At 65.2% G+C, this 20,933-nt stretch overlaps 1 protein-coding gene across 3 annotated transcripts; it reads left to right on the plus strand.

Annotated features, from left to right (window-relative positions):
- Positions 1 to 21: 21 nt before the first annotated feature.
- On the plus strand, positions 22 to 20,488 carry RRP8 (ribosomal RNA processing 8). Of its 3 annotated transcripts, XM_074571649.1 has the most exons (18): positions 22 to 225; positions 300 to 420; positions 506 to 938; positions 1,024 to 1,153; positions 1,412 to 1,518; positions 1,647 to 1,743; positions 5,994 to 6,164; positions 10,516 to 10,815; positions 12,006 to 12,088; positions 12,466 to 12,604; positions 13,071 to 13,205; positions 13,289 to 13,412; positions 13,569 to 13,705; positions 15,764 to 15,877; positions 16,380 to 16,561; positions 17,030 to 17,255; positions 17,597 to 17,807; positions 19,982 to 20,488. In XM_074571649.1, the coding sequence occupies exons 1-18, from the start codon at positions 175 to 177 to the stop codon at positions 20,248 to 20,250; spliced, it is 3,030 nt and encodes a 1,009-aa protein (XP_074427750.1). In that variant the 5' UTR covers positions 22 to 174; the 3' UTR covers positions 20,251 to 20,488. The 3 variants fall into 3 exon arrangements, with proteins under 3 accessions (XP_074427750.1, XP_074427749.1, XP_074427751.1); XM_074571648.1 differs by lacking the exons at positions 17,597 to 17,807; positions 19,982 to 20,488 and adding an exon at positions 17,373 to 17,587 and having other exon boundaries at positions 40 to 225; XM_074571650.1 differs by lacking the exons at positions 22 to 225; positions 300 to 420; positions 506 to 938; ... (1 more) ...; positions 1,412 to 1,518; positions 1,647 to 1,743 and adding an exon at positions 3,879 to 4,070.
- Positions 20,489 to 20,933: the final 445 nt, after the last annotated feature.

The following is a 20,933-nucleotide window of genomic DNA, read 5'->3' on the forward strand; positions in this document are numbered from 1 at the left end:
CCCGCCGGCCACCGCCAGCCCGTTGGGCCTCCCGGCCGCCGGGGGGCGCTGTTTCCGCCGGGGCCGCTCTGGTGTCCCCCCCCGCGCGCGGCTCGGCGCACGTGGGTCCCGGCGGCGGGGCCGGCCCCGATCCAGAGCCGGGCGCCGTCCCCGGCCCGGACGGGCCCCGCGGCCATGTTCGCCGAGGAGAAGTGGGACGATGGGGCGGAGGGCCCGGGCCGGCCGGTAAGGGGAGCGCGGGGCGGCGGCGGGCCGGTCCCTGGGCGCGGGGGAGGTGACCGGCCCCCCGCCCTCCGCAGGGTCCCCCGGGGAAGCGGCGGCGGCGGCCGGAGCAGTGCGCGGCCAAGCCCGGCCAGGACGGTGAGCCCGCGCGGAAGCGGCCCCGGGGGCGGCGGCGGAGCGGGCAACGCCCGGACACAGGTACCAGGGCTCGGCGGGGGGCCGTGGCGGGGGCTGGGACCGCCCGCCGCCGCCGCCGCCCTGACGCCCCTCACGGTGTCCCCAGACGCGGCGGCCCAGCGGCCCCCGCCGAGCGCGGAGCCCGGTGCGGCGGGGCCGGGACCGGGGCCGGGGGAGGCGGCGCGGGGTCTGAGCGGGCGGCGGCGGCAGCAGAAGAAGGACCGGCAGCAGAAGGACCGGCAGCAGAAGGGCGAGCCCCCAGCGGGGCCCGGCGGGGAGCGGGACCCGGAGCCGCCCGTCGCGGAGCCGGCGCCGTCGGGGCGGTCGGCGGCGCTGCGGGCTCGGATGGAGGCGCGGTTGGTGTCGGCCCGGTTCCGGTACATCAACCAGCAGCTCTACACCTCCACCAGCCGGGAGGCCGCCCGGCTCTTCCGCAGCGATCCCGAAGCCTTCCACATCTACCACCGCGGCTTCGCCCGGCAGGTGGAGCGCTGGCCCCAGAACCCCCTGCACCGCATCGTCCGCTACCTGCGCCGCCGGTGAGACGGGGACCCGCCGGGGCTGGGGGCACGGGGTGTCCTCAGCCCGCCCCCCCCCCCCACCTCATCTCCTGCCCCCTCCCAGGCCGGCCACGCTGGTGGTGGCGGATTTCGGGTGCGGAGACTGCACGCTGGCCAACAGCGTCCGCAACAAGGTTCACTGCTTCGACCTGGTGCCGCTCAGCCCCCTGGTCACCGTCTGCGACATGGCCAAGGTGGGGACAGCGGGGCGGGGGGGCTCGGCAGGGTGTCGGGGGGGGGCTGGTGGGTTGTGGGGGTCAGGGCTTCTGGGGGTTCCGGGCATGAGAGGGAGCACGTGTCTGCTCGGGAATCCGGGGCACCCCAGTCTGCCGGCTCCCCAGGGAAAGATGCTGGGTTGAATCCGAGAGCCCCGGGAGCAGCAGCGCACGGAAGGGCTGCCCCAGGCCCGTCACCGTCCTCATTCTCCTCCTTCTCCCGTGGGTGTCTGGCAGGTGCCGCTGGCGGCCGAGTCGGTGGACGTGGCAGTGTTCTGCCTGGCGCTGATGGGCACCAACCTGCAGGAGATCCTGGAGGAGGCCAACCGCGTGCTGAAGCCGGGGTAGGCAGGGCCGGGGGCCGGGCTGGTGTCGGGGTGCCCCGGGAGGCACGGGCCAGCGAGCGGCGAGGAGAGGAGGTGATGGGCCGTGCCCCGGGAGGTGTCACCGCTCAGGGCCGGGGTGTTCGCAGGGGTACCCTGATGGTGGCTGAGGTGGCCAGCCGCTTCGAGGACATCCGGGCCTTCATGAGCGCCATGGCTCAGCTGGGCTTCAAGAGCGTCTCCAAGGTGTGTCCTCGGGCTCCCGGTGCCGGCAGGGAGCGGGCTGGGGGGTGGTGAGAGCGTATGGGGGTCTGGGGGACCTGCGGGGGCTGTGGTGAGGGGGTCTGGGGGACCCAGGGCCCACAGGGGTTGTGCTGGGGTCTGAGAGGAGATTTGGGGGACTCGGGGGCTGTGGTACCGGGGTCTGGGAATGTGGTCTTGGGGAAACCGGGGCCCACTGGGGTCTGGAACAGGGTCTGGGGGGCCTGGGGCCCATGGGGGTTGTGGTACGGGGGCTGGGGGGACATGGGGCATGGCGGGGGTCTGGGATGGGGTAAGGGGCACTGGGGCTCACTGGGGAGAGACGCTGTTGCGAGGCCTGGAGGAGGTGGTGGTGAAGTCCGGGAGTGGGTTGGTGGTCCCGGGGCCCACGGGGATGTGCTGTGGGGTTTGGGGGCCTGGGGGCCCGCAGGGACACAGTGTGGGATGCGGTTGGGGGTGATGGGGCTGGCAGGGAGGCTGTGATGGGGTTGGGGGTCCTACAGGGTTTGGGTCCATGAAGGGGTTGGAGGTGATGGCGCCAAGAGGGAGGCAGCGAATGGGGTCGGGGGTGCCGTGGGGATGGGGTCTGTGAGGGGGTTGGGAGCAATGGGCTCGGGGGTCCTGCAGGGACAGTGTCTGGGAGGGGGTTGGGGGGCGATGGCGGGGTTAGGGGAGATGGGGTCAGGGGTCCAACAGGCACAGGGTCTGTGAGGGTGTTGGGGGTGACAGTGACGGGAGTCCCACGGGGATGGGGTCCATGAGGGTGTTGGGAGTGATGGGGTTGGGGGTCCTGCAGGGATGGGGTCTGGGAGGGGGTCGGGGGTCCCATGGGCATGGGGTCCATGACGGCGCTGGGGGTGACAGTGACAGAGGTCCCGCGGGGCCGGGGTCTGTGAGGATGTTGATGGGGGTGATGGGGCTGGGGGTCCCGCAGGGTCGGGGTCCATCAGGGTGCCGGGGGTGACTGTGACAGGGGTCCTGCAGGGACGGGGTCCATGAAGGTGTTGGGAGTGATGGGTTTGGGGGTCCCACGGGGCCGGGGTCTGGGAGGGGGTTGGGAGTGACAGGGTTGGGGGTCCTGCAGGGATGGGGTCGGGGATCCCATGGGCACGGGGTCCGTGAGAGTGCTGGGGGTGACAGTGACAGCGGTCCCGTGGGGCCGGGGTCCGTGAGGGTGCTGGGGGTGGCGGGGTGCCGTGGGACCGGGGTCCGTGAGGGTGCTGGGGGTGACAGTGACAGCGGTCCCGCGGGGCCAGGGTCCGTGAGGGTGCTGGGGGTGGCGGGGTCCCGTGGGGCCGGGGTCCGTGAGGGTGCTGGGGGTGACAGTGACAGCGGTCCCGTGGGGCCGGGGTCTGTGAGGGTGCTGGGGGTGGCAGTGACAGGGGTGCCGCGGGGCCGGGGTCCGTGAGGGTGCTGGGGGTGACAGTGACAGGGGTCCCGCGGGGCCGGGGTCCGGGAGGGTGCTGGGGGTGGCGGGGTGCCGCGGGGCCGGGGTCCGTGAGGGTGCTGGGGGTGACAGTGACAGGGGTCCCGCGGGGCTGGGGTCCGTGAGGGTGCTGGGGGTGGCGGGGTGCCGTGGGGCCGGGGTCCGTGAGGGTGCTGGGGGTGACAGTGACAGGGGTCCCGCGGGGCCGGGGTCCGTGAGGGTGCTGGGGGTGGCGGGGTGCCGTGGGGCCGGGGTCCGGGAGGGTGCTGGGGGTGACAGTGACAGGGGTCCCGCGGGGCCGGGGTCCATGAGGGTGCTGGGGGTGGCGGGGTCCCGTGGGGCCGGGGTCCGTGAGGGTGCTGGGGGTGACAGTGACAGGGGTCCCGCGGGGCCGGGGTCCGGGAGGGTGCTGGGGGTGGCGGGGTGCCGCGGGCACTGAGGCGGCGCTGCCCCAGGACCTGTCCAGCCCCTTCTTCTACCTCCTGGAGTTCACCAAGGCCGGGCCCCCCCGCGGCCGCCCCGCACCCGGCCTGCGCCTGCTGCCCTGTCTCTACAAGCGCCGCTGAGGGCGGGGCGGGAGGGCGGGGCATGCGGAGGCCCCGCCCCTCGGCCCCGCCCCGCGCGCCCCCAATAAAGCTGCTGTTTCCGCACGAGCTCGCACTGCGGTGGGCGGGGCGCGGGCTTGGGCGGGGAGGGGCGGCGCGTGCGCGGGGCGCCCGGGGCCTTGGGCGCTCGGCGGTGGTTCCTGCCGGGGATGTCGGGGCCGGGCGGGCCGGGCCCCGGCGGGGGGAAGCTGGACATCAACCGCGCCGGCGTGGCCGAGCTGGAGGGAGCTCTCAGCGGCATCGGCCGTCGCCGCGCCCGCGGCATCGTGCGGAAGAGAGAGGTGCGGGCGGGGGCGGCGACGCGGGGCCGCGGACGGGCCTGGGCCTGGGCGGGGGTGGCGGGGCCCGGGGTGTGCGGGGAGCCGGCCCCGGGGGGCGGGGGGAGCCGGGGCGCGGTGGGGCTTGTCCGCGGCGTCGCAGCCGTGCCTTCGGTGGGGCCGCTCCGGGCCTCCCCCGGTGCTCGGGCCGCTCCGGGCCCAGTGGCAGGGCCTTCCTCGGGCTGAGGGGCCGGCAGTGTCCCCGCCAGCCAAGGGCCCCGTGTGCCGCGGTCCGCAGGCCGTCCCGGAGCGGGGCGGGGGGGGGCCGTAGGCCGTCCCCGAGCGGGAGGGTCTGTCTCGGGTGGCCCGACCCTTGCCCCTCCCGGCCGTCCCCCGCCTCGGGGCGTAGGGCAGAGCCTCGGGGGCGGCGGCAGGTGACGTTGCGGCCAGACAAGGCCGAGTGTCCGGGGGAAGGGTCAGGAGCGGGCCGGGGGAGCGTCCCGGGGGAGTGCCGGCCGGGAACGCCGCCGGGCCCCGGCGTCCGGGAGGGACGGGGAGGGAGAGGAGCCGGCGGGGGGCGGTCACCGGCGGTGACACAGCCACGAAGGAGGTGAGCACAGTCTCGGGCTGTGTCGGCCGTGGCGCTTCCAGCAGAGACGGGGCCATCAGTGCCACCTTTTTGCCGTTACCGGCACGAAGAGCTGGCGAGGCGGTGGCTGGAGCACGGCACCGGTGTGGCAGCGGGCAGGGGGACAGGGAGGCTGGCCTGGCAAGGCAAGGCTGGATGAGCTTGGCTTTTTTTGGCCTGGAAAAGAGGAGGCTGAGAGGGGCAGGGTCACCGGCTATAAATACAGCAGGAATGTAAACACCCTGCAGGCGGAAGAGCAAGAGCCATTTAAACAAAAGGCCGGCTGGTGTGAGCACAGGTGAGGATGGAGTTACAGGAATGAGGATTATCGCTAGAGCTCTGCTTTTGGGCAACACCGTTTCTAGGGGAGGAGCAGCAGAAGTGCCTTAAAATGGTGTATGGTGAATTTGAAAGGATGATCGGAACCTTGTCCTGGCCCTGACGGCTGCGTTAGCCGGGAGGCGTGGGTGCTTTCCACCCTGGGGTCCCAGCCCCTGCTAACAGCCGGGCCGTCCCTGCTGGGTCTAGGCCCTTCAGGCTCGTGACTGAAGCTGCTCGGAGTCGGTTTGGGGTGCGGGTCTGGTCTCCAGTAACGCCTGGTTCTGTGCGCGGGGCTGGGCAGGGCTTGGCCTGGCATTTGCAGGATGGTGGGTGCCTTGCACTCACAGAATCACAGAATAGCCAGGGTTGGAAGGACCCTCGGGAAAGCACCCAGTCCCACCCCCTGCCAGAGCAGGGTCACTCAGAGCAGGCCGCACAGGAACGCGTCCAGGCAGAATGTCTCTAGAGACGGAGACTCCACACGCATGTGTGCGTCTGTGTGTGCCTGTGCCAGGCAGGGGGCAGGGGCTGTTTTCCTCCCCTGGGGCTGCAGAGAAGGGAGATGGACCATGTGGGCCGGGGGACGCTCCCAGTCATGATACCGGTCAGCTGGAAGTTGCAATTCCCCTTTCTGAGCCTTTAGCCTTTGCTGCCGGCAGCGCCGGCACTGTGCCTGTTCCTTGGCACTGTGCCTGTTCCTCGCAGGCGTTGCAGTTGTTGCTCGGGGTAGGGACAGTTTGTGGCGATGGGGGGGGATGAGATGGGAACAGCTGTTTTGGGCAGAAAGCATCCCTTCCCTCGCAGGAGCGAGGACTTGCAGTGCACAGGTGTCGCCCTGCAGTGGCACCGTGACCCCCTTTCTCGGAAGGGAGCTGGTGTCTGGAGGCGAGGGGCGAGCTGGTAGGTCTGGAGTGGCCGGGGAAGGGAGCCTGGTCCTGCTCTGGGGCTGGTCCCTGGGCTTTTCAGCTCCGTATCGAACCTTACCGCTCTTCTCACAGGAACTGAAGGGTTTCAACTCGCTCGATGATCTCCTCCACGTCAAAGGCATCACCACCCGCATCCTGGAGCTGAACAGCCAGCGGATGACTTGCAGGAGGCGGCCGAGCAGTGAGGAAGCTGCGAGGGTGAGCCCCACTCTGCAGGGGGACGGTAAAGCCCCTGTGCCTCAGGTAGGAGAAGAAAGGTGGAGTTCTGCCTGCTGTGGAGGTGATCCTGCCTCCAGCGGTGTGGGAATTGGGGTGGGGTATCTCACACCGGGAGGGGTGGGAGCTGGTGGAGGGAGGGGACGTGTCTGCTCTGGGCGCTGGAAGAGGGAGGCCCAGGGATCGCTGCGCCCTCTCAAACAGCCAAGCGGCCTGTCCACAGGCTCCCTGCAGGGTGGCAGCCTGTGTTGAGGAGCGTCCTGACGGACAGCTGAGATGCTCCAGGCCCAGCTGGCTTTCATAGAATTGCCCAAGTTGGAAGGGACCTGTCAGATCATCGAGTCCAACCATCAAACCAATGCTGCCAAGCCCACCACTACCCCATGTCCCTCCGCACCGCCTCTGCCCGGCTTGTAAATCCCTCCAGGGATGGCGACTCCACCACTGCCCTGGGCAGCCTGGGCCAATGCTTAACGACCCTTTTGGTGAAGAAGTTTTTCCTAATATCCATCCTAAACCTCCCCTGGCACAGCTTGAGGCCGTTTCCTCTTGTCCCATGGCCTGTTCCTTGGGAGAAGAGACCGACCCCCCCTGGCTACCCCCTCCTTTCAGGGAGCTGTAGAGAGCAAGAAGGTCTCCCCTCAGCCTCTTTTCTCCAGGCTGAACACCCCCAGCTCCCTCAGCTGCTCCTCACCAGACTTGTGCTCCAGACCCCTCACCAGCTCCTTTGCCCTTCTCTGGACACGCTCCAGCACCTCAACGTCTTTCCTGTAGTGAGGGGCCCAAAACTGTACGCGGCACTCGAGGTGGGGCCTCCCTAGTGCCCAGTACAGGGGGACCATCACTGCCCCAGTCCTGCTGGCCACGCTGTTCCTGACACAGGCCAGGATGCTGTTGGCCACCTGGGCACACTGCTGGCTCATATTCAGCTGCTGTCGACCAACACCCCCAGCTCCTTTTCCTCCGGGCAGCTCTCCAGCCACTCTGCCCCCAGCCTGGAGCGTCCATGGGGTTGGGGTGACCCAAGAGGAGGACCCGGCACTTGGCCTTGTTGAACCTCACGCCACTGGCCTTGTCCCATCCATCCAGCCTGGCCAGGTCCCTCTGCAGAGCCATCCCACCCTCCAGCACGTCAACACTCCCACACTCACCTCTGTGGTGTCCTGCCAGGGCCCGCAGTGGCCCCTCAGCACCAAGCCTTGCCGGGAGCTGCTCTGGCCATGGCGATGCGTCTGCCCCAAGGTCCCCCATAGAAATAATGTTCTGACCCCAGAGGACGCTTGTGGCTTCCTGCTGTCCCCCTGCCCCAGAGCAGCTAGCCATCCATCCCTAGGGTTCCTGCAGACAGTCGTTAACATTCCACTAATTGTTTGTCGCTGGAGACCAGAGCTAGGTGTGGAGAGAGGTTCTTCCCCTGGACCGAGGAGGAGGCCAGAGCCTGTGTCTCTTGCCAAGCGCTACCCTGTTGTCTGTGGCCAGTGGTGGCCAGTGTGCTGCCTGCCCAGATGGGCTCCGGGGGCTTTGGGAGTGCATGGTGCTGCAGTGCTGTCTGTGGGGCTGAGGAAATGGGGGCATGAAGAAGGACATGGAGCTGTTGGAGCGGGGCCAGAGGAGGCCCCGGAGATGCTGGGAGGGCTGGAGCCCCTCTGCTGGGAGGACGGGCTGAGAGAGCTGGGGGGGTTCAGCCTGGAGAAGAGAAGGCTCCGCGGAGACCTTGGAGCCCCTTCCAGTCCCTCAGGGGTCTCCAGGAAAGCTGGGGAGGGACTCTGGATGAGGGAGGGGAGCCATGGGACGAGGGGGAAGGGGTTTCCACTGCAAGAGGGGAGATTGAGCTGAGATCTGAGGCAGAAATTCTTGGCTGTGAGGGCGGTGAGCCCCTGGCCCAGATTGCCCAGAGAAGCTGTGGCTGCCCCATCCCTGGAGGGGTTCAAGGCCAGGTTGGCCGGGGCTTGGAGCAAGCTGGGCTGGTGGGAGGTGTCCCTGCCCAGGGCAGGGGGTGGCACTGGGTGGCCTTTAAGGTCCCTTCCCACCCAACCATTCTGTGATTCTGTGAAATGCGCCCACTGAAGAGCAGCTCTGTCCTGCTGTGCTCTCGAGCAGGCTGGGAGGGTCGTTGTTGGAGGGTGTTTTACTGCCAGGGAGGTGTCAGTGACTGTCCTGCCCCAGGAGCACCATCCTGGGGTCTGGATGGGCTTTAAGGTCCCTTCCCCAGACCTTGGTCTGACCCCCACGTCTAGTTGCCCGAGGAAATGCTTGAGGCTCCTGGGCTCGGTGCTCCCTCCTGAGCTGTGTCTGATGGGACACTGTCTCCCGCCTCCTGCCCGAGAGCCCAGCCCTGTTCCTGGCTTGCCCGTCAGACGGGGTCCGGTCTGACCGGGTGCTGTGGAGGTGACCGAGCTGCCTCTGACCCGGGGAAGCTCCCAGGGCTGGGCACTCAGTGTGCGCTGAGCCCTCATTTCTGCAGGTAAATAAACCCAGCCCGAACTGCAACGAGCGTTGCCCGGCTTGGTAGGAGCCCTGTAGAACAGCGGGATTGTTCCTTCCCCAGGTGTGATTTTTGTGACCAAATCACCTCTCCATTTCTTTTCTTCTCCAACAAAAGTATCTTCTCCGGATTTTGAATCGTTTGGGCGAGGAGATTGAGCAATGCCTTTGCGTTTTAAGGGTTCTGTGTAACAAGGTGGATTGGGCGTTGCGGGATGCGAACGTGTGGGGCAGCACGGGGGCGGCACTGCTCTGCTGCTCGCACTTCTTCAGGTTTTGAGCCTGAAGCTCATGCCGAGTGCGACCCCTCAGTCCTTTCCCATGACTGCTTTACAGGAGGCACATCCCTGGTGCCTCGCCGGCCCCGCTCTCCCTGCCCTTAGAGGGAGAACGTCGCCTCTGGGCGCATTGAAATGCGTTTAATTTGGGTGAGCACAGCTTGCCGAGTGATGCAGGTCACCCCGTGTGACCGTCCCCTCCTCGCTGCCTACCTCCGTGTACGATGGAAGCCAAAAAGATTCTTATCTACCTCCGTATTGTGAATAAAACAAATATTGACTGCTCTGGTTTCACACACACACGCCCTTGTGGGTCTGCACTGGGCCTGGCAGCGGGAAACCCGCCGTTTCCCAGTAAAGGGCTACGTTCGGAGGTCTGTCCGCTGGCCCTTGGTCTCCGCCATCCCACCGAAGCCCTTTCGAGGCGCCGGCGTGCCACTGTTTTCGCCAGAAGCCTCTGCCCTGGGCGAGCGCTTTAAAGCGTTTGAGTACGACTCGTTGATGGGATTTGTGTAATTGATTTTTTTTTTTTTTTTTTTTAAACCAAATGTAACACTGAAAGGAATAAACTCAACTTTATTTGAAAAGGCCTATTTTCATAAAGTCTCACCAGCCGGTACAAAGCAGGTCCCCGTCATTTCCCTTTTACTCGCTGAATCCCGCACCGGCCCCTCGATTGCCCGACATCGGGCTGGGTAAAGGCTCGTTGTTCTCCCGCCTGCCTCGCTTTTGGCACGGCTTTGGCACTCCTGGTCTTTGCAATTTCTCCTGCGTTCCAAGATTTATCGAAAATAATTGCCGTAATCCAGTTGATCTGTGGATCTCTAGGATTCTGCGGTGCAAATTACCCTGGGCTGCCAGTTGAGGTGTGTTATTGGCGTGTGGGAAACCAGTTCCTCATTCCCCTGTGATGGAGGGGTGGTGGTGTGCTTCCTCTGAGTAATTACTGAGTCCTTCTGCTTTTTCATCCGTGTGGGGTGTTGTTCGTAGCGCCGCTTCCCTGGGGGAGGAGGGGCGCGGGTGCCATTAGATGGGCACACGCTGATGACGACTCTCGAGTCATCGCTGCCCCGGGTCAGAGTGGCTGGAGGGCGACGGGGCTGGAACGCAGCGTGTGCCCCCCTTACCCTGCCGGGAGCTGCCGGCCGTGGCCTCCCCTGCGGCTCTGCTCTCCGCTGGGACGAAGGAAGGGCTGTTCCCGGCTTGCCGTGCCGGGGGTGGGGAGCTGGTGCTGCGGGTTGGGCATTGCTGGGCACCGCTGATGCTCCGGTGGTGTTTGTGATCCCCGCTCAGCCGCAGAGTTGCCACCTGCCGCCCAATTTGGCCACGTCACCAAATGGGCTGGGAAGGGACCTGTCTCCAGACCCTGCTCGGCTGTAGCTGCCCCGTGTCCCCACAGAGCGCCTTGGCTCAGCAGCCTGCTCCCTTCTTCCCGTTTTGGCTCTGCTCAGTCCTGGCCCCCTCTTCCCAGCTCCTCACCCCTCTTCCCTGCTGCAGGGGAAGGTCCTTGCGTTCCCTGGGCCGTGTGTCTGTCACCCTCCAGGCCCAGGGCACCCTGCGACTGGTGCGTGGAGCTGCCGCAGACGGACCTGACCCTGCCTCTCCCTGTCTTGTAGGTGGTGGCCGAGGAGGAGGTTTCGGGGCCCTGGGAGCCGGAGCGCTCTGGGAAGGGGAGCCCAGGACCGGGACTGGAGGCTGATGGCTCCAGAGGGCCGGGAGCACAGGAGCCCGTCAGGTCCACCGTCTGCGGGGAGCAGGAGGAGGAGGAGGAAGAGGAAGAGGAAGAGGGGAGCTGCTACAGCGAGGAAGGGGAGGACGGCAGCAACGTCTACTTCTACTACACCATCGGGGAGCGCTGGATAGACTACCTGCAGCGGACAGAGGATGGTGGCCTCCTCCGCCACGTGCGGCCCAAGGTAACGTCACCGGGAGCGTGGCCCCAGACAGGGGTTTTGCCCTAAGGAGCGGGGCTGCCCGTGCGGTGGGTGGCTCCTGGGCAGGGGCTGGCACTGGCGTGTTGCTTCTGGTCCCGTCCCGGTGGCTGGTGGCCTCAGAGCCTACGGACGCCCACCGCTTGCTGTGGCGGCGGGGCCAGCGTGGGCCACGGGCTGCCGTAGCTCCTCGAGCCGGTGCTGCCTGGCGTGTGCGTCTGTCGCTGCTGCTGCTGCAGACCCCCAGGACACGCCGGGGGCTCAGGGCTGTTGGCTGGGTGTTAGCTGGACTGGGAGCTCCCTGCTGCAGTGCTGGTGGTCGCTGGCCTCCCCGGCTGTTAGGGCCAGGGGCGGGACGCACAGCCGCAGCCTGCCCGAGCGCTGCCGGCAGTCCCAGCCCTGCCCGTCCCCGGCAGAGCCACCCCTGCTCGGTGCTGGGGTCCCGGCGTCGCGGTGCAAAGCCTGAATGGGGCAGCAGGAGCCTGCAGGGGGACAGGCAAAGGCCTCGGGGGGGTTCTGCGGGATGTGGGCGTTGCGGTCAGAAGCCCCGGCCAGCCCTGGGCGCGGGGCTGCAGCCGGTGCCCGGGCCAGTTACCCAAGGGAAGGAGCCCCTGGCTTCCTACCTGGGTTGGGGGAGCCCTGTGCTGACCGTCTGGTGGCCATCAGTGCTGTCTGGTGGCCACGCCGCTCTCCCCGCCTTTCCTCTTCACCTTGCATGGAAGGGTGTAGGTTCCCTTTGGTGCAGCCACATTGGGGCACGGTCTGATGCTCGTCCCGGCACAGCTCTCCCCGTAGCTGCTGAGCCGTGCTGGGCAGGAGGCGTCAGCCGCGTTCCGGGCTCAGGCTGCAGCTCCGCCTGCTCCCTGCTGGACTGCTCCCAGAGGAGGTACCAGTAGGTTTTCTCAGCCGCTGGTTTTGTCCCTCTGCACCTGGTTTGCTGACTTTTTCCCTGCCGGGTCCGATACTCCCATTGGAAGGGCCAAGGCTCGTTTCTCCCACAGACGTTAACTCTTCTGTCAGCTCTAGAGCTCTCGGGTGGCCTTCAGCTTCCCTCTGCAGTCCCCAGTGTCAGCGTGGGCTCAGAAGACTCACTGGGCTGGGTCTCCTGCTTTTGTCAGGAAGTCAGTGACCCAGAATGCGCACAGAGCCTGCTTTAACTCGCCTTCTCCTCGCAGATGAAGCGGAAGTCGGAGAACGGCCTGGATGGCAGGGCCCTTTCCCCCGGCAAGAAGCTGTGCAAGGGCTCCGAGTACAGCAGGTGAGACGAGCGCGCTGCCTGCTGAGCAGCGACCTGCGCGGTGGGAAAACCTCCTCCTACCTGTCCCCTGCCTTCCGTCATCCGGGGCTCCTGCTGAGGCTGTGGAGCCTCCGTCCTTGGAGACCATCTGCGTGGTCTTGCTGGAGCAGGCGACCTCCGGAGGTGCCTCCAGCCTGGGCCAGCCTGTCGTTCCGTCGCTCCGGGCTGGGCAAAGGGGGCTGCGCGCGTAGCCCTGGTCCTGCTGGAAGGGATGGGGAAGGTGGTCAGCCTGGCGGGAGGCTCGGGAGACCTTTGTTCTGAGAAGCGTTTGCGCGGTGTGCCCAGAGCAGCACTGGCACGTCTCACCTCTGCTTTGGTCTCTCCCGGCTGTGGCCCAGGACGCTGGGTCCCTGCATGCCCAGTCCCACCACCACCTTCGGGGACCTGCGTAACGCCAAAGCTGGCCAGGTGCGCCGCCGCCGCATCCCCTCGGTGGTGCCTCCTCCCGAGCTGCAGGACTGGCTCCGCACCTTCCAGGTGAGCTCGGGAGCCTCGCCGAGGGCTCGCCTTGGGGGTGCCGGCGGGCAGGCAGGAGGGCAGCCGAGCCCTGGGGAGCCCGTCTGCGTGACATCCACCACAGGCAGTGGTTTGGGTCCCACGATGGATTTTTAGGGAATTTTTGTCCCCGGTAAAGGAGCGTAGAAGTGGTGTTAGCCCCCATCTTGCTCCCGTTCGTCCTGGGGTGGCATTGCTTTGTCTGCCGTCACACGGCACCTGGGCTCTATCGAATGTGACTCATGGAGCTCCCGACCCCGTCTCCGTGGCTTCTCTCCATCTTGGCATCTGGGCAGCAGAGCCCAGGCTGGCTCCAGAGGCCCCGGTGGCCCGTCCTGCCCATGCGGGTCGGTGCCTCTGCAGGGTAGGCTGGGGACACAGAGCCACCGGGGAGCCTGCGAGGGCCCGCCGTGCGCGCAGGCGTCGTGACCGATGTCCCTCTCCCCAGCGATGGAGCGGCCCGGAGAAGCTGCTTGCTCTGGACGAGCTCATTGACCGCTGCGAGCCCTCCCAGATCAAGTACATGATGCAGGTCATCGAGCCCCAGTTCCAGAGAGACTTCATTTCCCTGCTGCCCAAGGAGGTGAGTGGGGGCAGGGGACAGGCTGGCCCCGGTGCCCACGGGGAGCCCACTGTGCCCTGGTGACTCGGCTTCCACTCCTGCAGCTGGCACTCTACGTCCTGTCCTTCCTGGAGCCTCGGGACCTGCTCCGTGCTGCCCAGACCTGTCGCTACTGGAGGGTCTTGGCTGAAGACAACCTGCTTTGGAGAGAGAAGTGCCGTGAAGAAGGTAAAGACCCCTCCTCCGCGTGGCACGTGGCACGTTGCGGCTGCAGTGGGGTAGCCCGCAGCTCCCGTGGCTGCGTATTGTGTCAGCTCCCCGGTAGGGTGAGGGCACGGACCGCCTGCGTACCCTGAGACATCACGCTGTCTTCTCCTCCTGCAGGCATCGAGGAGCCCTTGAACCTGCGGAAGCGGCGCCTGCTGAGCCCCGGATTCATGTACAGCCCCTGGAAATTTGCCTTCATGCGGCAGCACAAAATCGACATGAACTGGCGCAGCGGGGAGCTAAAAGCCCCCAAGGTGGGTGCTTTCAGGAGTCCTTGCTGAGAACCAGGCTCTAGAGCTTTGCCGTGTGGGAAGCTGGTACAGGAAGGAAGTAGCAGAGAAATGTCCGTGACCAATAGGATGAGAACAACACTGAGAATTTTAAATTGCCTCGGGAAAAGATTCACAAGTCTGGCCTGTCTTCAAGGACGCGCAAGCCGGAGGCGTTCACCTGGAAGTATTTTAATTTAAAGGGCCTTGAAGCTGTAGGTCACGCCGGCTTCCCGCAGCTCCCGTCCCTGCCTGCGGAGAGCAGATCCAGAGCGCAGCGTGCTCGGAGCTTTCTGTGTGCTCCGGCTGGCAGCAGGGCTGATCGCAGGACAGGGCTGCAGTCCTGCCAGCAGAAAAAGGGTCACCCTGGGGGGTTTCCATCCCTTTGCCCCTTCTCTGGGCACCTGAGGCAGGGCTGTAGCCACCCTTGGCAGCCAGGGAGCGGTGCAGCCCCGCTGGGGCACAGCCCAGGTCCCAGAACACTTGGGTGCTGGTTTTGTCTCTCCCTGCCAAGGTCCCCGCCTGCCCCTGTCCCTGTGCAGGAGGCAGGGAGAGCAGAGCCCCAGCCACCCCGTCTCTCGGGTGAGAGTCTCAGCCCTGCTGCTCTCCGCCTCCGGAGATGTTTTTCCAGGCCCGCGCTGTTTCCAGCCCCTCTCCAAGCCCCTGCCTCGGTGGTGCCGAGGGGAGCACGGTGCTGGGCATGGTGCCGTCACCGCCGGGGCTGCACCCCAGGCAGCCCTTTCCCGAGACCCCCAGCACCTTGGTCTCTGCGTCCCCCAACAGCAGAGCTCCCCAGGGCTCTGCCCACGGGGACATCTGCCCGTGGGGACATCCACCCTCTGCCTGCCCCTGCCTGAGGGAGTTCCATACCTTCCCTGCCAAGGGCAGCTCTGGGCCTGTTTCCACAGCCAGGTGCCGCTCGCCCCCGTGCTGCCCGTCCCCGTGGCTCGGCCGGGTCTCTCTGAGGTGTCCCCTCCTTCCACGGGGTCCTGCCCCGTGTCTGCCCGCAGCAGACATCGCTCGGTCCTTGCCCGCCCCTGCTGCCCTCGTGGCACGCCGCCGCGCTGGGGAGGGGGCAGCTGGCGCGCTACCTGCCCTCCGCCGCGCGGCAGACGGAGCTGCTGGTCCTAAGCGCGCTCTGGCTGACGGCCACCCGCTTTTGATCCGGGACAGAGGCCGGCTCTGTGCGCCACGGCTTGTGCGGCCTTAATAGCCACGAGGGTCCATCCATGTTTTGGGGTCCCCGGGTAGCCCGCTGTCCCCCAGCAGTAGCCGCTGAGTGTCCCCCCTGCTCCTACCCATGAGCCTGCGCAACAGGTGTATCATAACTTAATTAAACAGGAGCTCAGCCTTAGCGTGATCGTTGTCGTCGCGGGTTCTGGGCAGATGGTAACGGTTGACCCCCTTCCCGCCCGCGTTGGGAACGGTGGCGTTGCTGTCTCTACCCGGCTTCCTGGCAGCTTCGGGCGGTTTGGGACCCTGGGCAACGGCCTGGGATTTGCATCCAGAAAAAAACTCCAGAAAATAATATGTAGGGATTGAGTTGGGCATTGGAGGCAAAGTCGTATTCGGGCCGGTCAGTACTGGGACAACATCAGGGTTCTGCAAAGGGAGGGAAATGGTTGTTTTCCCAAGACAGCAGGACTTTTTTGGGGATGTTTAGATTGGACACTAGGAAAAAATTTTACACCAAAAGGGTTGTCAAGCATTGGACCAGGCTGCCCAGGGCAGGGGTGGAGTCGCCATCCCTGGAGGGATTTAGAAGCCGGGCAGACGTGGTGCTGAGGGACATGGGGTGGTGGTGGGTTTGTCAGTGTTGGGTTTACGGTTGGATTTGATGGTCTGAAAAGTCCCTTCCAACCTGGACAATTCCGTGACTCTGTGGTTCTGCTGTAGCTGCTGCCCCGCAGAGGAGCAGCGGGGGGTAGGACAGCTTATGGGGGCCCCTCGTTCTTCCTCCCTCAGCACTCTCCTCCCCCACCGGCCGCTCCGGGGCCCTGGGCGGCCTTTGCTCCCCCCTCACTCGTGTGGTTCTCCCTGCAGGTGCTGAAGGGACACGATGACCACGTTATCACCTGCCTGCAGTTCTGTGGCAACCGCATCGTCAGCGGCTCGGACGACAACACGCTCAAAGTGTGGTCCGCCGTCACGGGGGAGGTGAGCTGCTCTCTGCTCTGTCACGGGCTGCTCCGCCGGCCCGGCAGCCGTGCTCGTCCCCCGCAGGAGCGCCGGGGGCTGGGAAAGGCATCGGGGCCTTTTAGGAGGGTTTATCTTGTCTCTGGCAACGTGCGGCTGGGGAGAGGGTTTGATGGATGGCGTGGCTGCAGGAGCAGTGGGAAGAGCTGGCTTGCTCTTCCCTGCCGGTGCAGGAAGAAACCAGCAAGAGTTGGCCACGCGTGTGTTCTGCTGGCAGTTGGCAAGTGTGGAGCACCCTCCTGGTGGTCCAGGGTGGGCGAGAAACTCATTTGGGTTTAGAATAGCTTGGGTTTAGAATCGTTGTCACGGAGAGGACGCTGGTGGGGGCCTGAGTGTCCGCAGGGGGCAGGTTGCTGACCTGAAGAACTTTACCGATCCTGGAGGAATCCCGCGCTTGGCTTTGCCTTTTTGCGGCGGCGTTCGGCCTTTCCCAAACCAGCGTCTCGCGTCTTGTTCTTTGCAGTGCGTGCAGACACTGGTTGGCCACACCGGGGGCGTGTGGTCTTCCCAGATGCGGGATAGCATCGTCATCAGCGGCTCCACGGACCGGACGCTCAAAGTTTGGAATGCAGACACGGGGGAATGCGTGCACACGCTGTACGGGCACACGTCCACCGTGCGCTGCATGCACTTGCACGGGAACAGGTAGGGGGTGTGATGGCCTTTGGGGCCCGCTCTGCTCCCCACGGGATATGGGGCAGGGGAGGTGCGGAGGGACAGGGACCGGGCTGAGCTGAGCCGTAGCTGGAAGATGCTGCCTGGGAAGAGACATCCCTGGGGGGGATAAGCTGGGGCTGTCCCTCGGGGAATCACAGAGTTGTAGGGGTTGGAAGGGACCTCTGGAGACCATCCAGTCCCACCCCCTGCCACAGCAGGGTCACCCGGAGCAGGTGGCACAGGAACGCGTCCAGGCGGGTTTGGAATGTCTCCAGAGACGGAGACTCCACCACCTCTCTGGGCAGCCTGTGCCAGGGCTCTGCCACCCTCACAGCGAAGAAGTTCCTCCTCGTGGTGAGATGGAACTTCCCGTGGAGGCTCCTGTGCCCGGGGCATCTCACCTGGGCAGGGCGCGGGGTCGACACGGTCGGGCTCCATGCGCACCCCTGCCCACAGGGTTGTGAGCGGCTCACGGGACGCCACTCTGCGTCTCTGGGACATCGAGACCGGGCAATGCCTGCACGTGCTGATGGGGCACGTGGCCGCCGTGCGCTGCGTGCAGTACGACGGCCATAAGGTGGTGAGCGGCGCTTACGACTACACCGTCAAAGTGTGGGACCCCGAAAGCGAGAGCTGCACTCACACGCTGCAGGGACACACCAACCGCGTCTACTCCTTGCAGGTAGGACCCCGCTCCCCTTCCTTCCCGCCCGCCCACGCCGCTGCGACAGGCCGGGGGCTGTCTCCTCACCCCGCGCAGGTGCCGCAGGGACGCACGAGCTGAGTCTGTTCCCTGCAGGTGGGACGCTCTCTGCCCCTCCGCCCTGACCCCCCCACACGCACGCACTGCGGGAACGCGCACCCCGTGTCCGCTTCCCAGAGGGAAGATGCCGCCTGACGCTCGCGCCCTGGTTTAGCCAAAGGGCGCCTGAGCCCATCGCTTCACCCGCCGTGCCCCGCGTCCCCGACTGCGAAGAGCCGTCCTCCCCTCTCGGCCGTGCTGACCTGTGTCTCTCCGGGCAGTTTGACGGGACGCACATCGTCAGCGGCTCTCTGGACACCTCCATCCGAGTGTGGGACGTGGAGAGTGGGAACTGCCTCCACACCCTGATGGGGCACCAGTCGCTCACCAGTGGCATGGAGTTACGTGACAACATCCTTGTGTCTGGCAACGCTGACTCCACAGTCAAGATCTGGGACATCAAGACGGGCCAGTGCCTGCAAACGCTGCAGGGTGAGTGCCGGGCAGGGGGCAACAGATCCCCTCGCTGGGGGGGCTGGAGGGGGCCATGGTGGGGAGGCACTCTGGATGAGGGAGGGGAGCCATGGGACGAGGGGGAAGGGGTTTCCACTGCAAGAGGGGAGATTGGGCTGAGATCTCGGGCAGAAATTCTTGGCTGTGAGGGCGGTGAGCCCCTGGCCCAGGTTGCCCAGAGAAGCTGTGGCTGCCCCATCCCTGGAGGGGTTCAAGGCCAGGTTGGCCGGGGCTTGGAGCAAGCTGGGCTGGTGGGAGGTGTCCCTGCCCAGGGCAGGGGGGTGGAACGAGATGATCTTTAAGGTCCCTTCCCACCCAAACCATTCTATGTGGCTCCCAGCTGCCAGATGGGGGGGGGGCAGGCAGATGCTGCCCAGCAGTGGGTGCTCCCGGAGCGCCTGGGGCAGGAGGTCTTAACAGGAGGAGAAGGAGGAGGAGGACTAACAGACACAAGAATGCCTTCTTTGCTTCGGTCTTCACTGTTAAAGCTGTCCCTCATGAATCCCAGGCCCTGGAGGCAAGGGGGAAGGTCTGCAGAGAGGAAGAGTTTTCCCCAGTAGAGGAAGATCACGTTAGAGACCACCTGGCCAAACTGGACATCCATAAGTCCGTGGGCCCTGACGAGATGCACCCGCGAGTGCTGAGAGAGCTGGCAGATGTTACTGCTTGGCCACTCTCCATCATCTTTGAAAGGTCATGGGGAACAGGAGAGGTGCCCGAGGACTGGAGGAAGGCCAATATCACTCCAGTCTTCAAAAAAGGCAGGAAGGAGCACCCAGGGAACTACAGACCGGTTAGTCTCACCTCCGTCCCTGGGAAGGTAATGGAGCAACTTGTTCTGGATGTCGTATCCAAGCACGTTCAAGAGCAGGAAGTTACTGGAAGTGGTCAACATGGATTTCCCAAGGGTGAATCATGCTTGACCAATCTCATAGCGTTCTATGATGTTGTAACTGGTTGGCTGGATGAGGGCAGAGCAGCAGATGTCATCTACCTTGACTTGAGCAAGGCTTTTGACACTGTCTGTCAGAACATCGTCCTTAGGAGACTGAGGAAGTGTGGACTAGACGAGGGGACAGTGAGGTGGATGGAGAGCTGGCTGCGTGACAGGACTCAGAGGGTCGTCATTAATGGAGCAGGGTCGAGTTGGAGGCCTCTAACCAGTGGTGTCCCCCAGGGTCAATACTTGGACCAGTATTGTTTAACGTATTCATCAACGGCCTGGACGAGGGGAGAGAGTGTGTGCTCAGCAAGTTCGCTGATGATACCAAACTGGGGGGGGTGGCTGAGACCCCAGAGGGCCGTGCTGCCATCCAGCGTGAGCCAGACAGGCTGGGGAGCTGGGCAGAGAAGAACCTAATGAGGTTCAACAAGGACAAGGGCAGGGTCCTGCAGCTGGGGAGGAAGAGTGTCAGGCAGCAGTATGGGTTAGGGGTGGACCGGCTGGAAAGCAGCTCTGAAGAAAAGGATCTGGGGGTCTTGGTAGACAGTAAATTATCCATGAGCAAGCCATGTGCCCTTGTCGCCAAGAAGGCCAGCGGAATTCTGGGCTGCACAGGGAAGAGCGTGGCCAGCAGGTCAAGGCAGGTCATTCTCCCCCTCTGCTCTGCACTGGTGAGGCCACAACTGGAGTACTGTGTCCAGCTCTGGGCTCCCCGGATCAAGAGAGACAGGGAAGTTCTGGAGAGAGTCCAGCGTAGGGCAACAAAGATGATTGAGGGATTGGAGCATCTCCGTTATGAGGAAAGGCTGAGAGAGCTGGGACTCTTTAGCCCGGAGAAGAGAAGGCTGAGGGGAGACCTTCTTAATGTTTACAAGTATCTGAAGGGTGGGCTGAAGGAGGATGGAGCCAGACTCTTTTCAGTGGTTGCCAGTAAGAGGACGAGGGGTAACGGGCACAAGCTGGAACATAGGAAGTTCCGATCAAACATGAGGAAAAACTTCTTCACGGTGAGGGTGAGAGCGCACTGGAAGAGGCTGCCCAGGGAGGTTGTGGAGTCTCCTTCTCTGGAGACTTTCAAGACGTGCCTGGCTGCAGTCGTGAGTAATGTGCTGGGGGCAATGCTGCTTTAGCAGGGGAGTTGGATAGATGATCTCTAGAGGTCCCTTCCAACTCTGAAATTCCATGATTCCGTGACACCCTCTGCTTCCAGGGCCCAGCAAGCACCAGAGTGCCGTCACCTGCCTGCAGTTCAGCTCCAAGTTCGTGGTGACCAGCTCGGACGATGGCACCGTCAAGCTCTGGGACCTCAAGACGGGCGAGTTCGTGCGCAACCTGGTTGCGCTGGAGAGCGGGGGCAGCGGGGGCGTGGTGTGGCGCATCCGCGCTTCCAACACCAAACTGGTGTGTGCCGTGGGCAGCCGCAACGGCACCGAGGAGACCAAGCTGCTGGTGCTGGACTTTGACGTGGACCTGAAATGAACCCGGCCGGGGCAGGCTGGGCTTGGAGGATCCCGCGGGCTGGGCGTCGCGGCCGGGCTTGGTGGGGCTGGCCCCAGAGCAGGCGCTGGCCCCCCCGCGGGCTGTAAATACTGTTTGCAGCTGTCTGGGCCTTATTTATATATGTGTGAACTCCCCGTGGGGAGCCTGCGCCCGGCTGGGCACTGTACAGAGGAAGCAGCATGTTTTGTACACACTAATATATCGATTTATTTCTGTACCCGGGGCATTCTTTCCCCTCGAGCCCTCCCTTCCCGGGGCTCCTCTCCTCCGGGGAGCGGTTGGTGGCTGCAGCCCGTCCCCTTCGGTTCCGGGCTTTTCCTTAGAGCCGCTGGCCGCGGAGACCCGCTCTCTGCCCCGGCGAGCGTGCCCTTGCCTGGTGGAGGGCCCTCTGCCTGCCGTCCCCGTAGTCCGTGGACTCCAGCGTCTTTCTTTTGGGCAGGGATGGATGCGGGCTGGCGGCGCGCGTGAGCGTGGGCAGACCTCGCAGGGCAGTACCGCCGGCAGCGCGGCCCCGTGGCCGGCCGGGCGCGATGCCTCCCGACGCCGTCCCAGGGAGACGGAGCCCAGTGTGGTGCCTGCGAGGGAGCAGTGCTGCGAGCAGACGCGTTTTCCCTCCCGCGCCGCTCCGACCCAGCCGGAGGGACGCAGACGGGGCTGGCCAG

Source organism: Larus michahellis, chromosome 1 (genome assembly GCF_964199755.1).
Source record: "Larus michahellis chromosome 1, bLarMic1.1, whole genome shotgun sequence".
Classification (NCBI taxonomy): Eukaryota; Metazoa; Chordata; class Aves; order Charadriiformes; family Laridae; genus Larus; species Larus michahellis.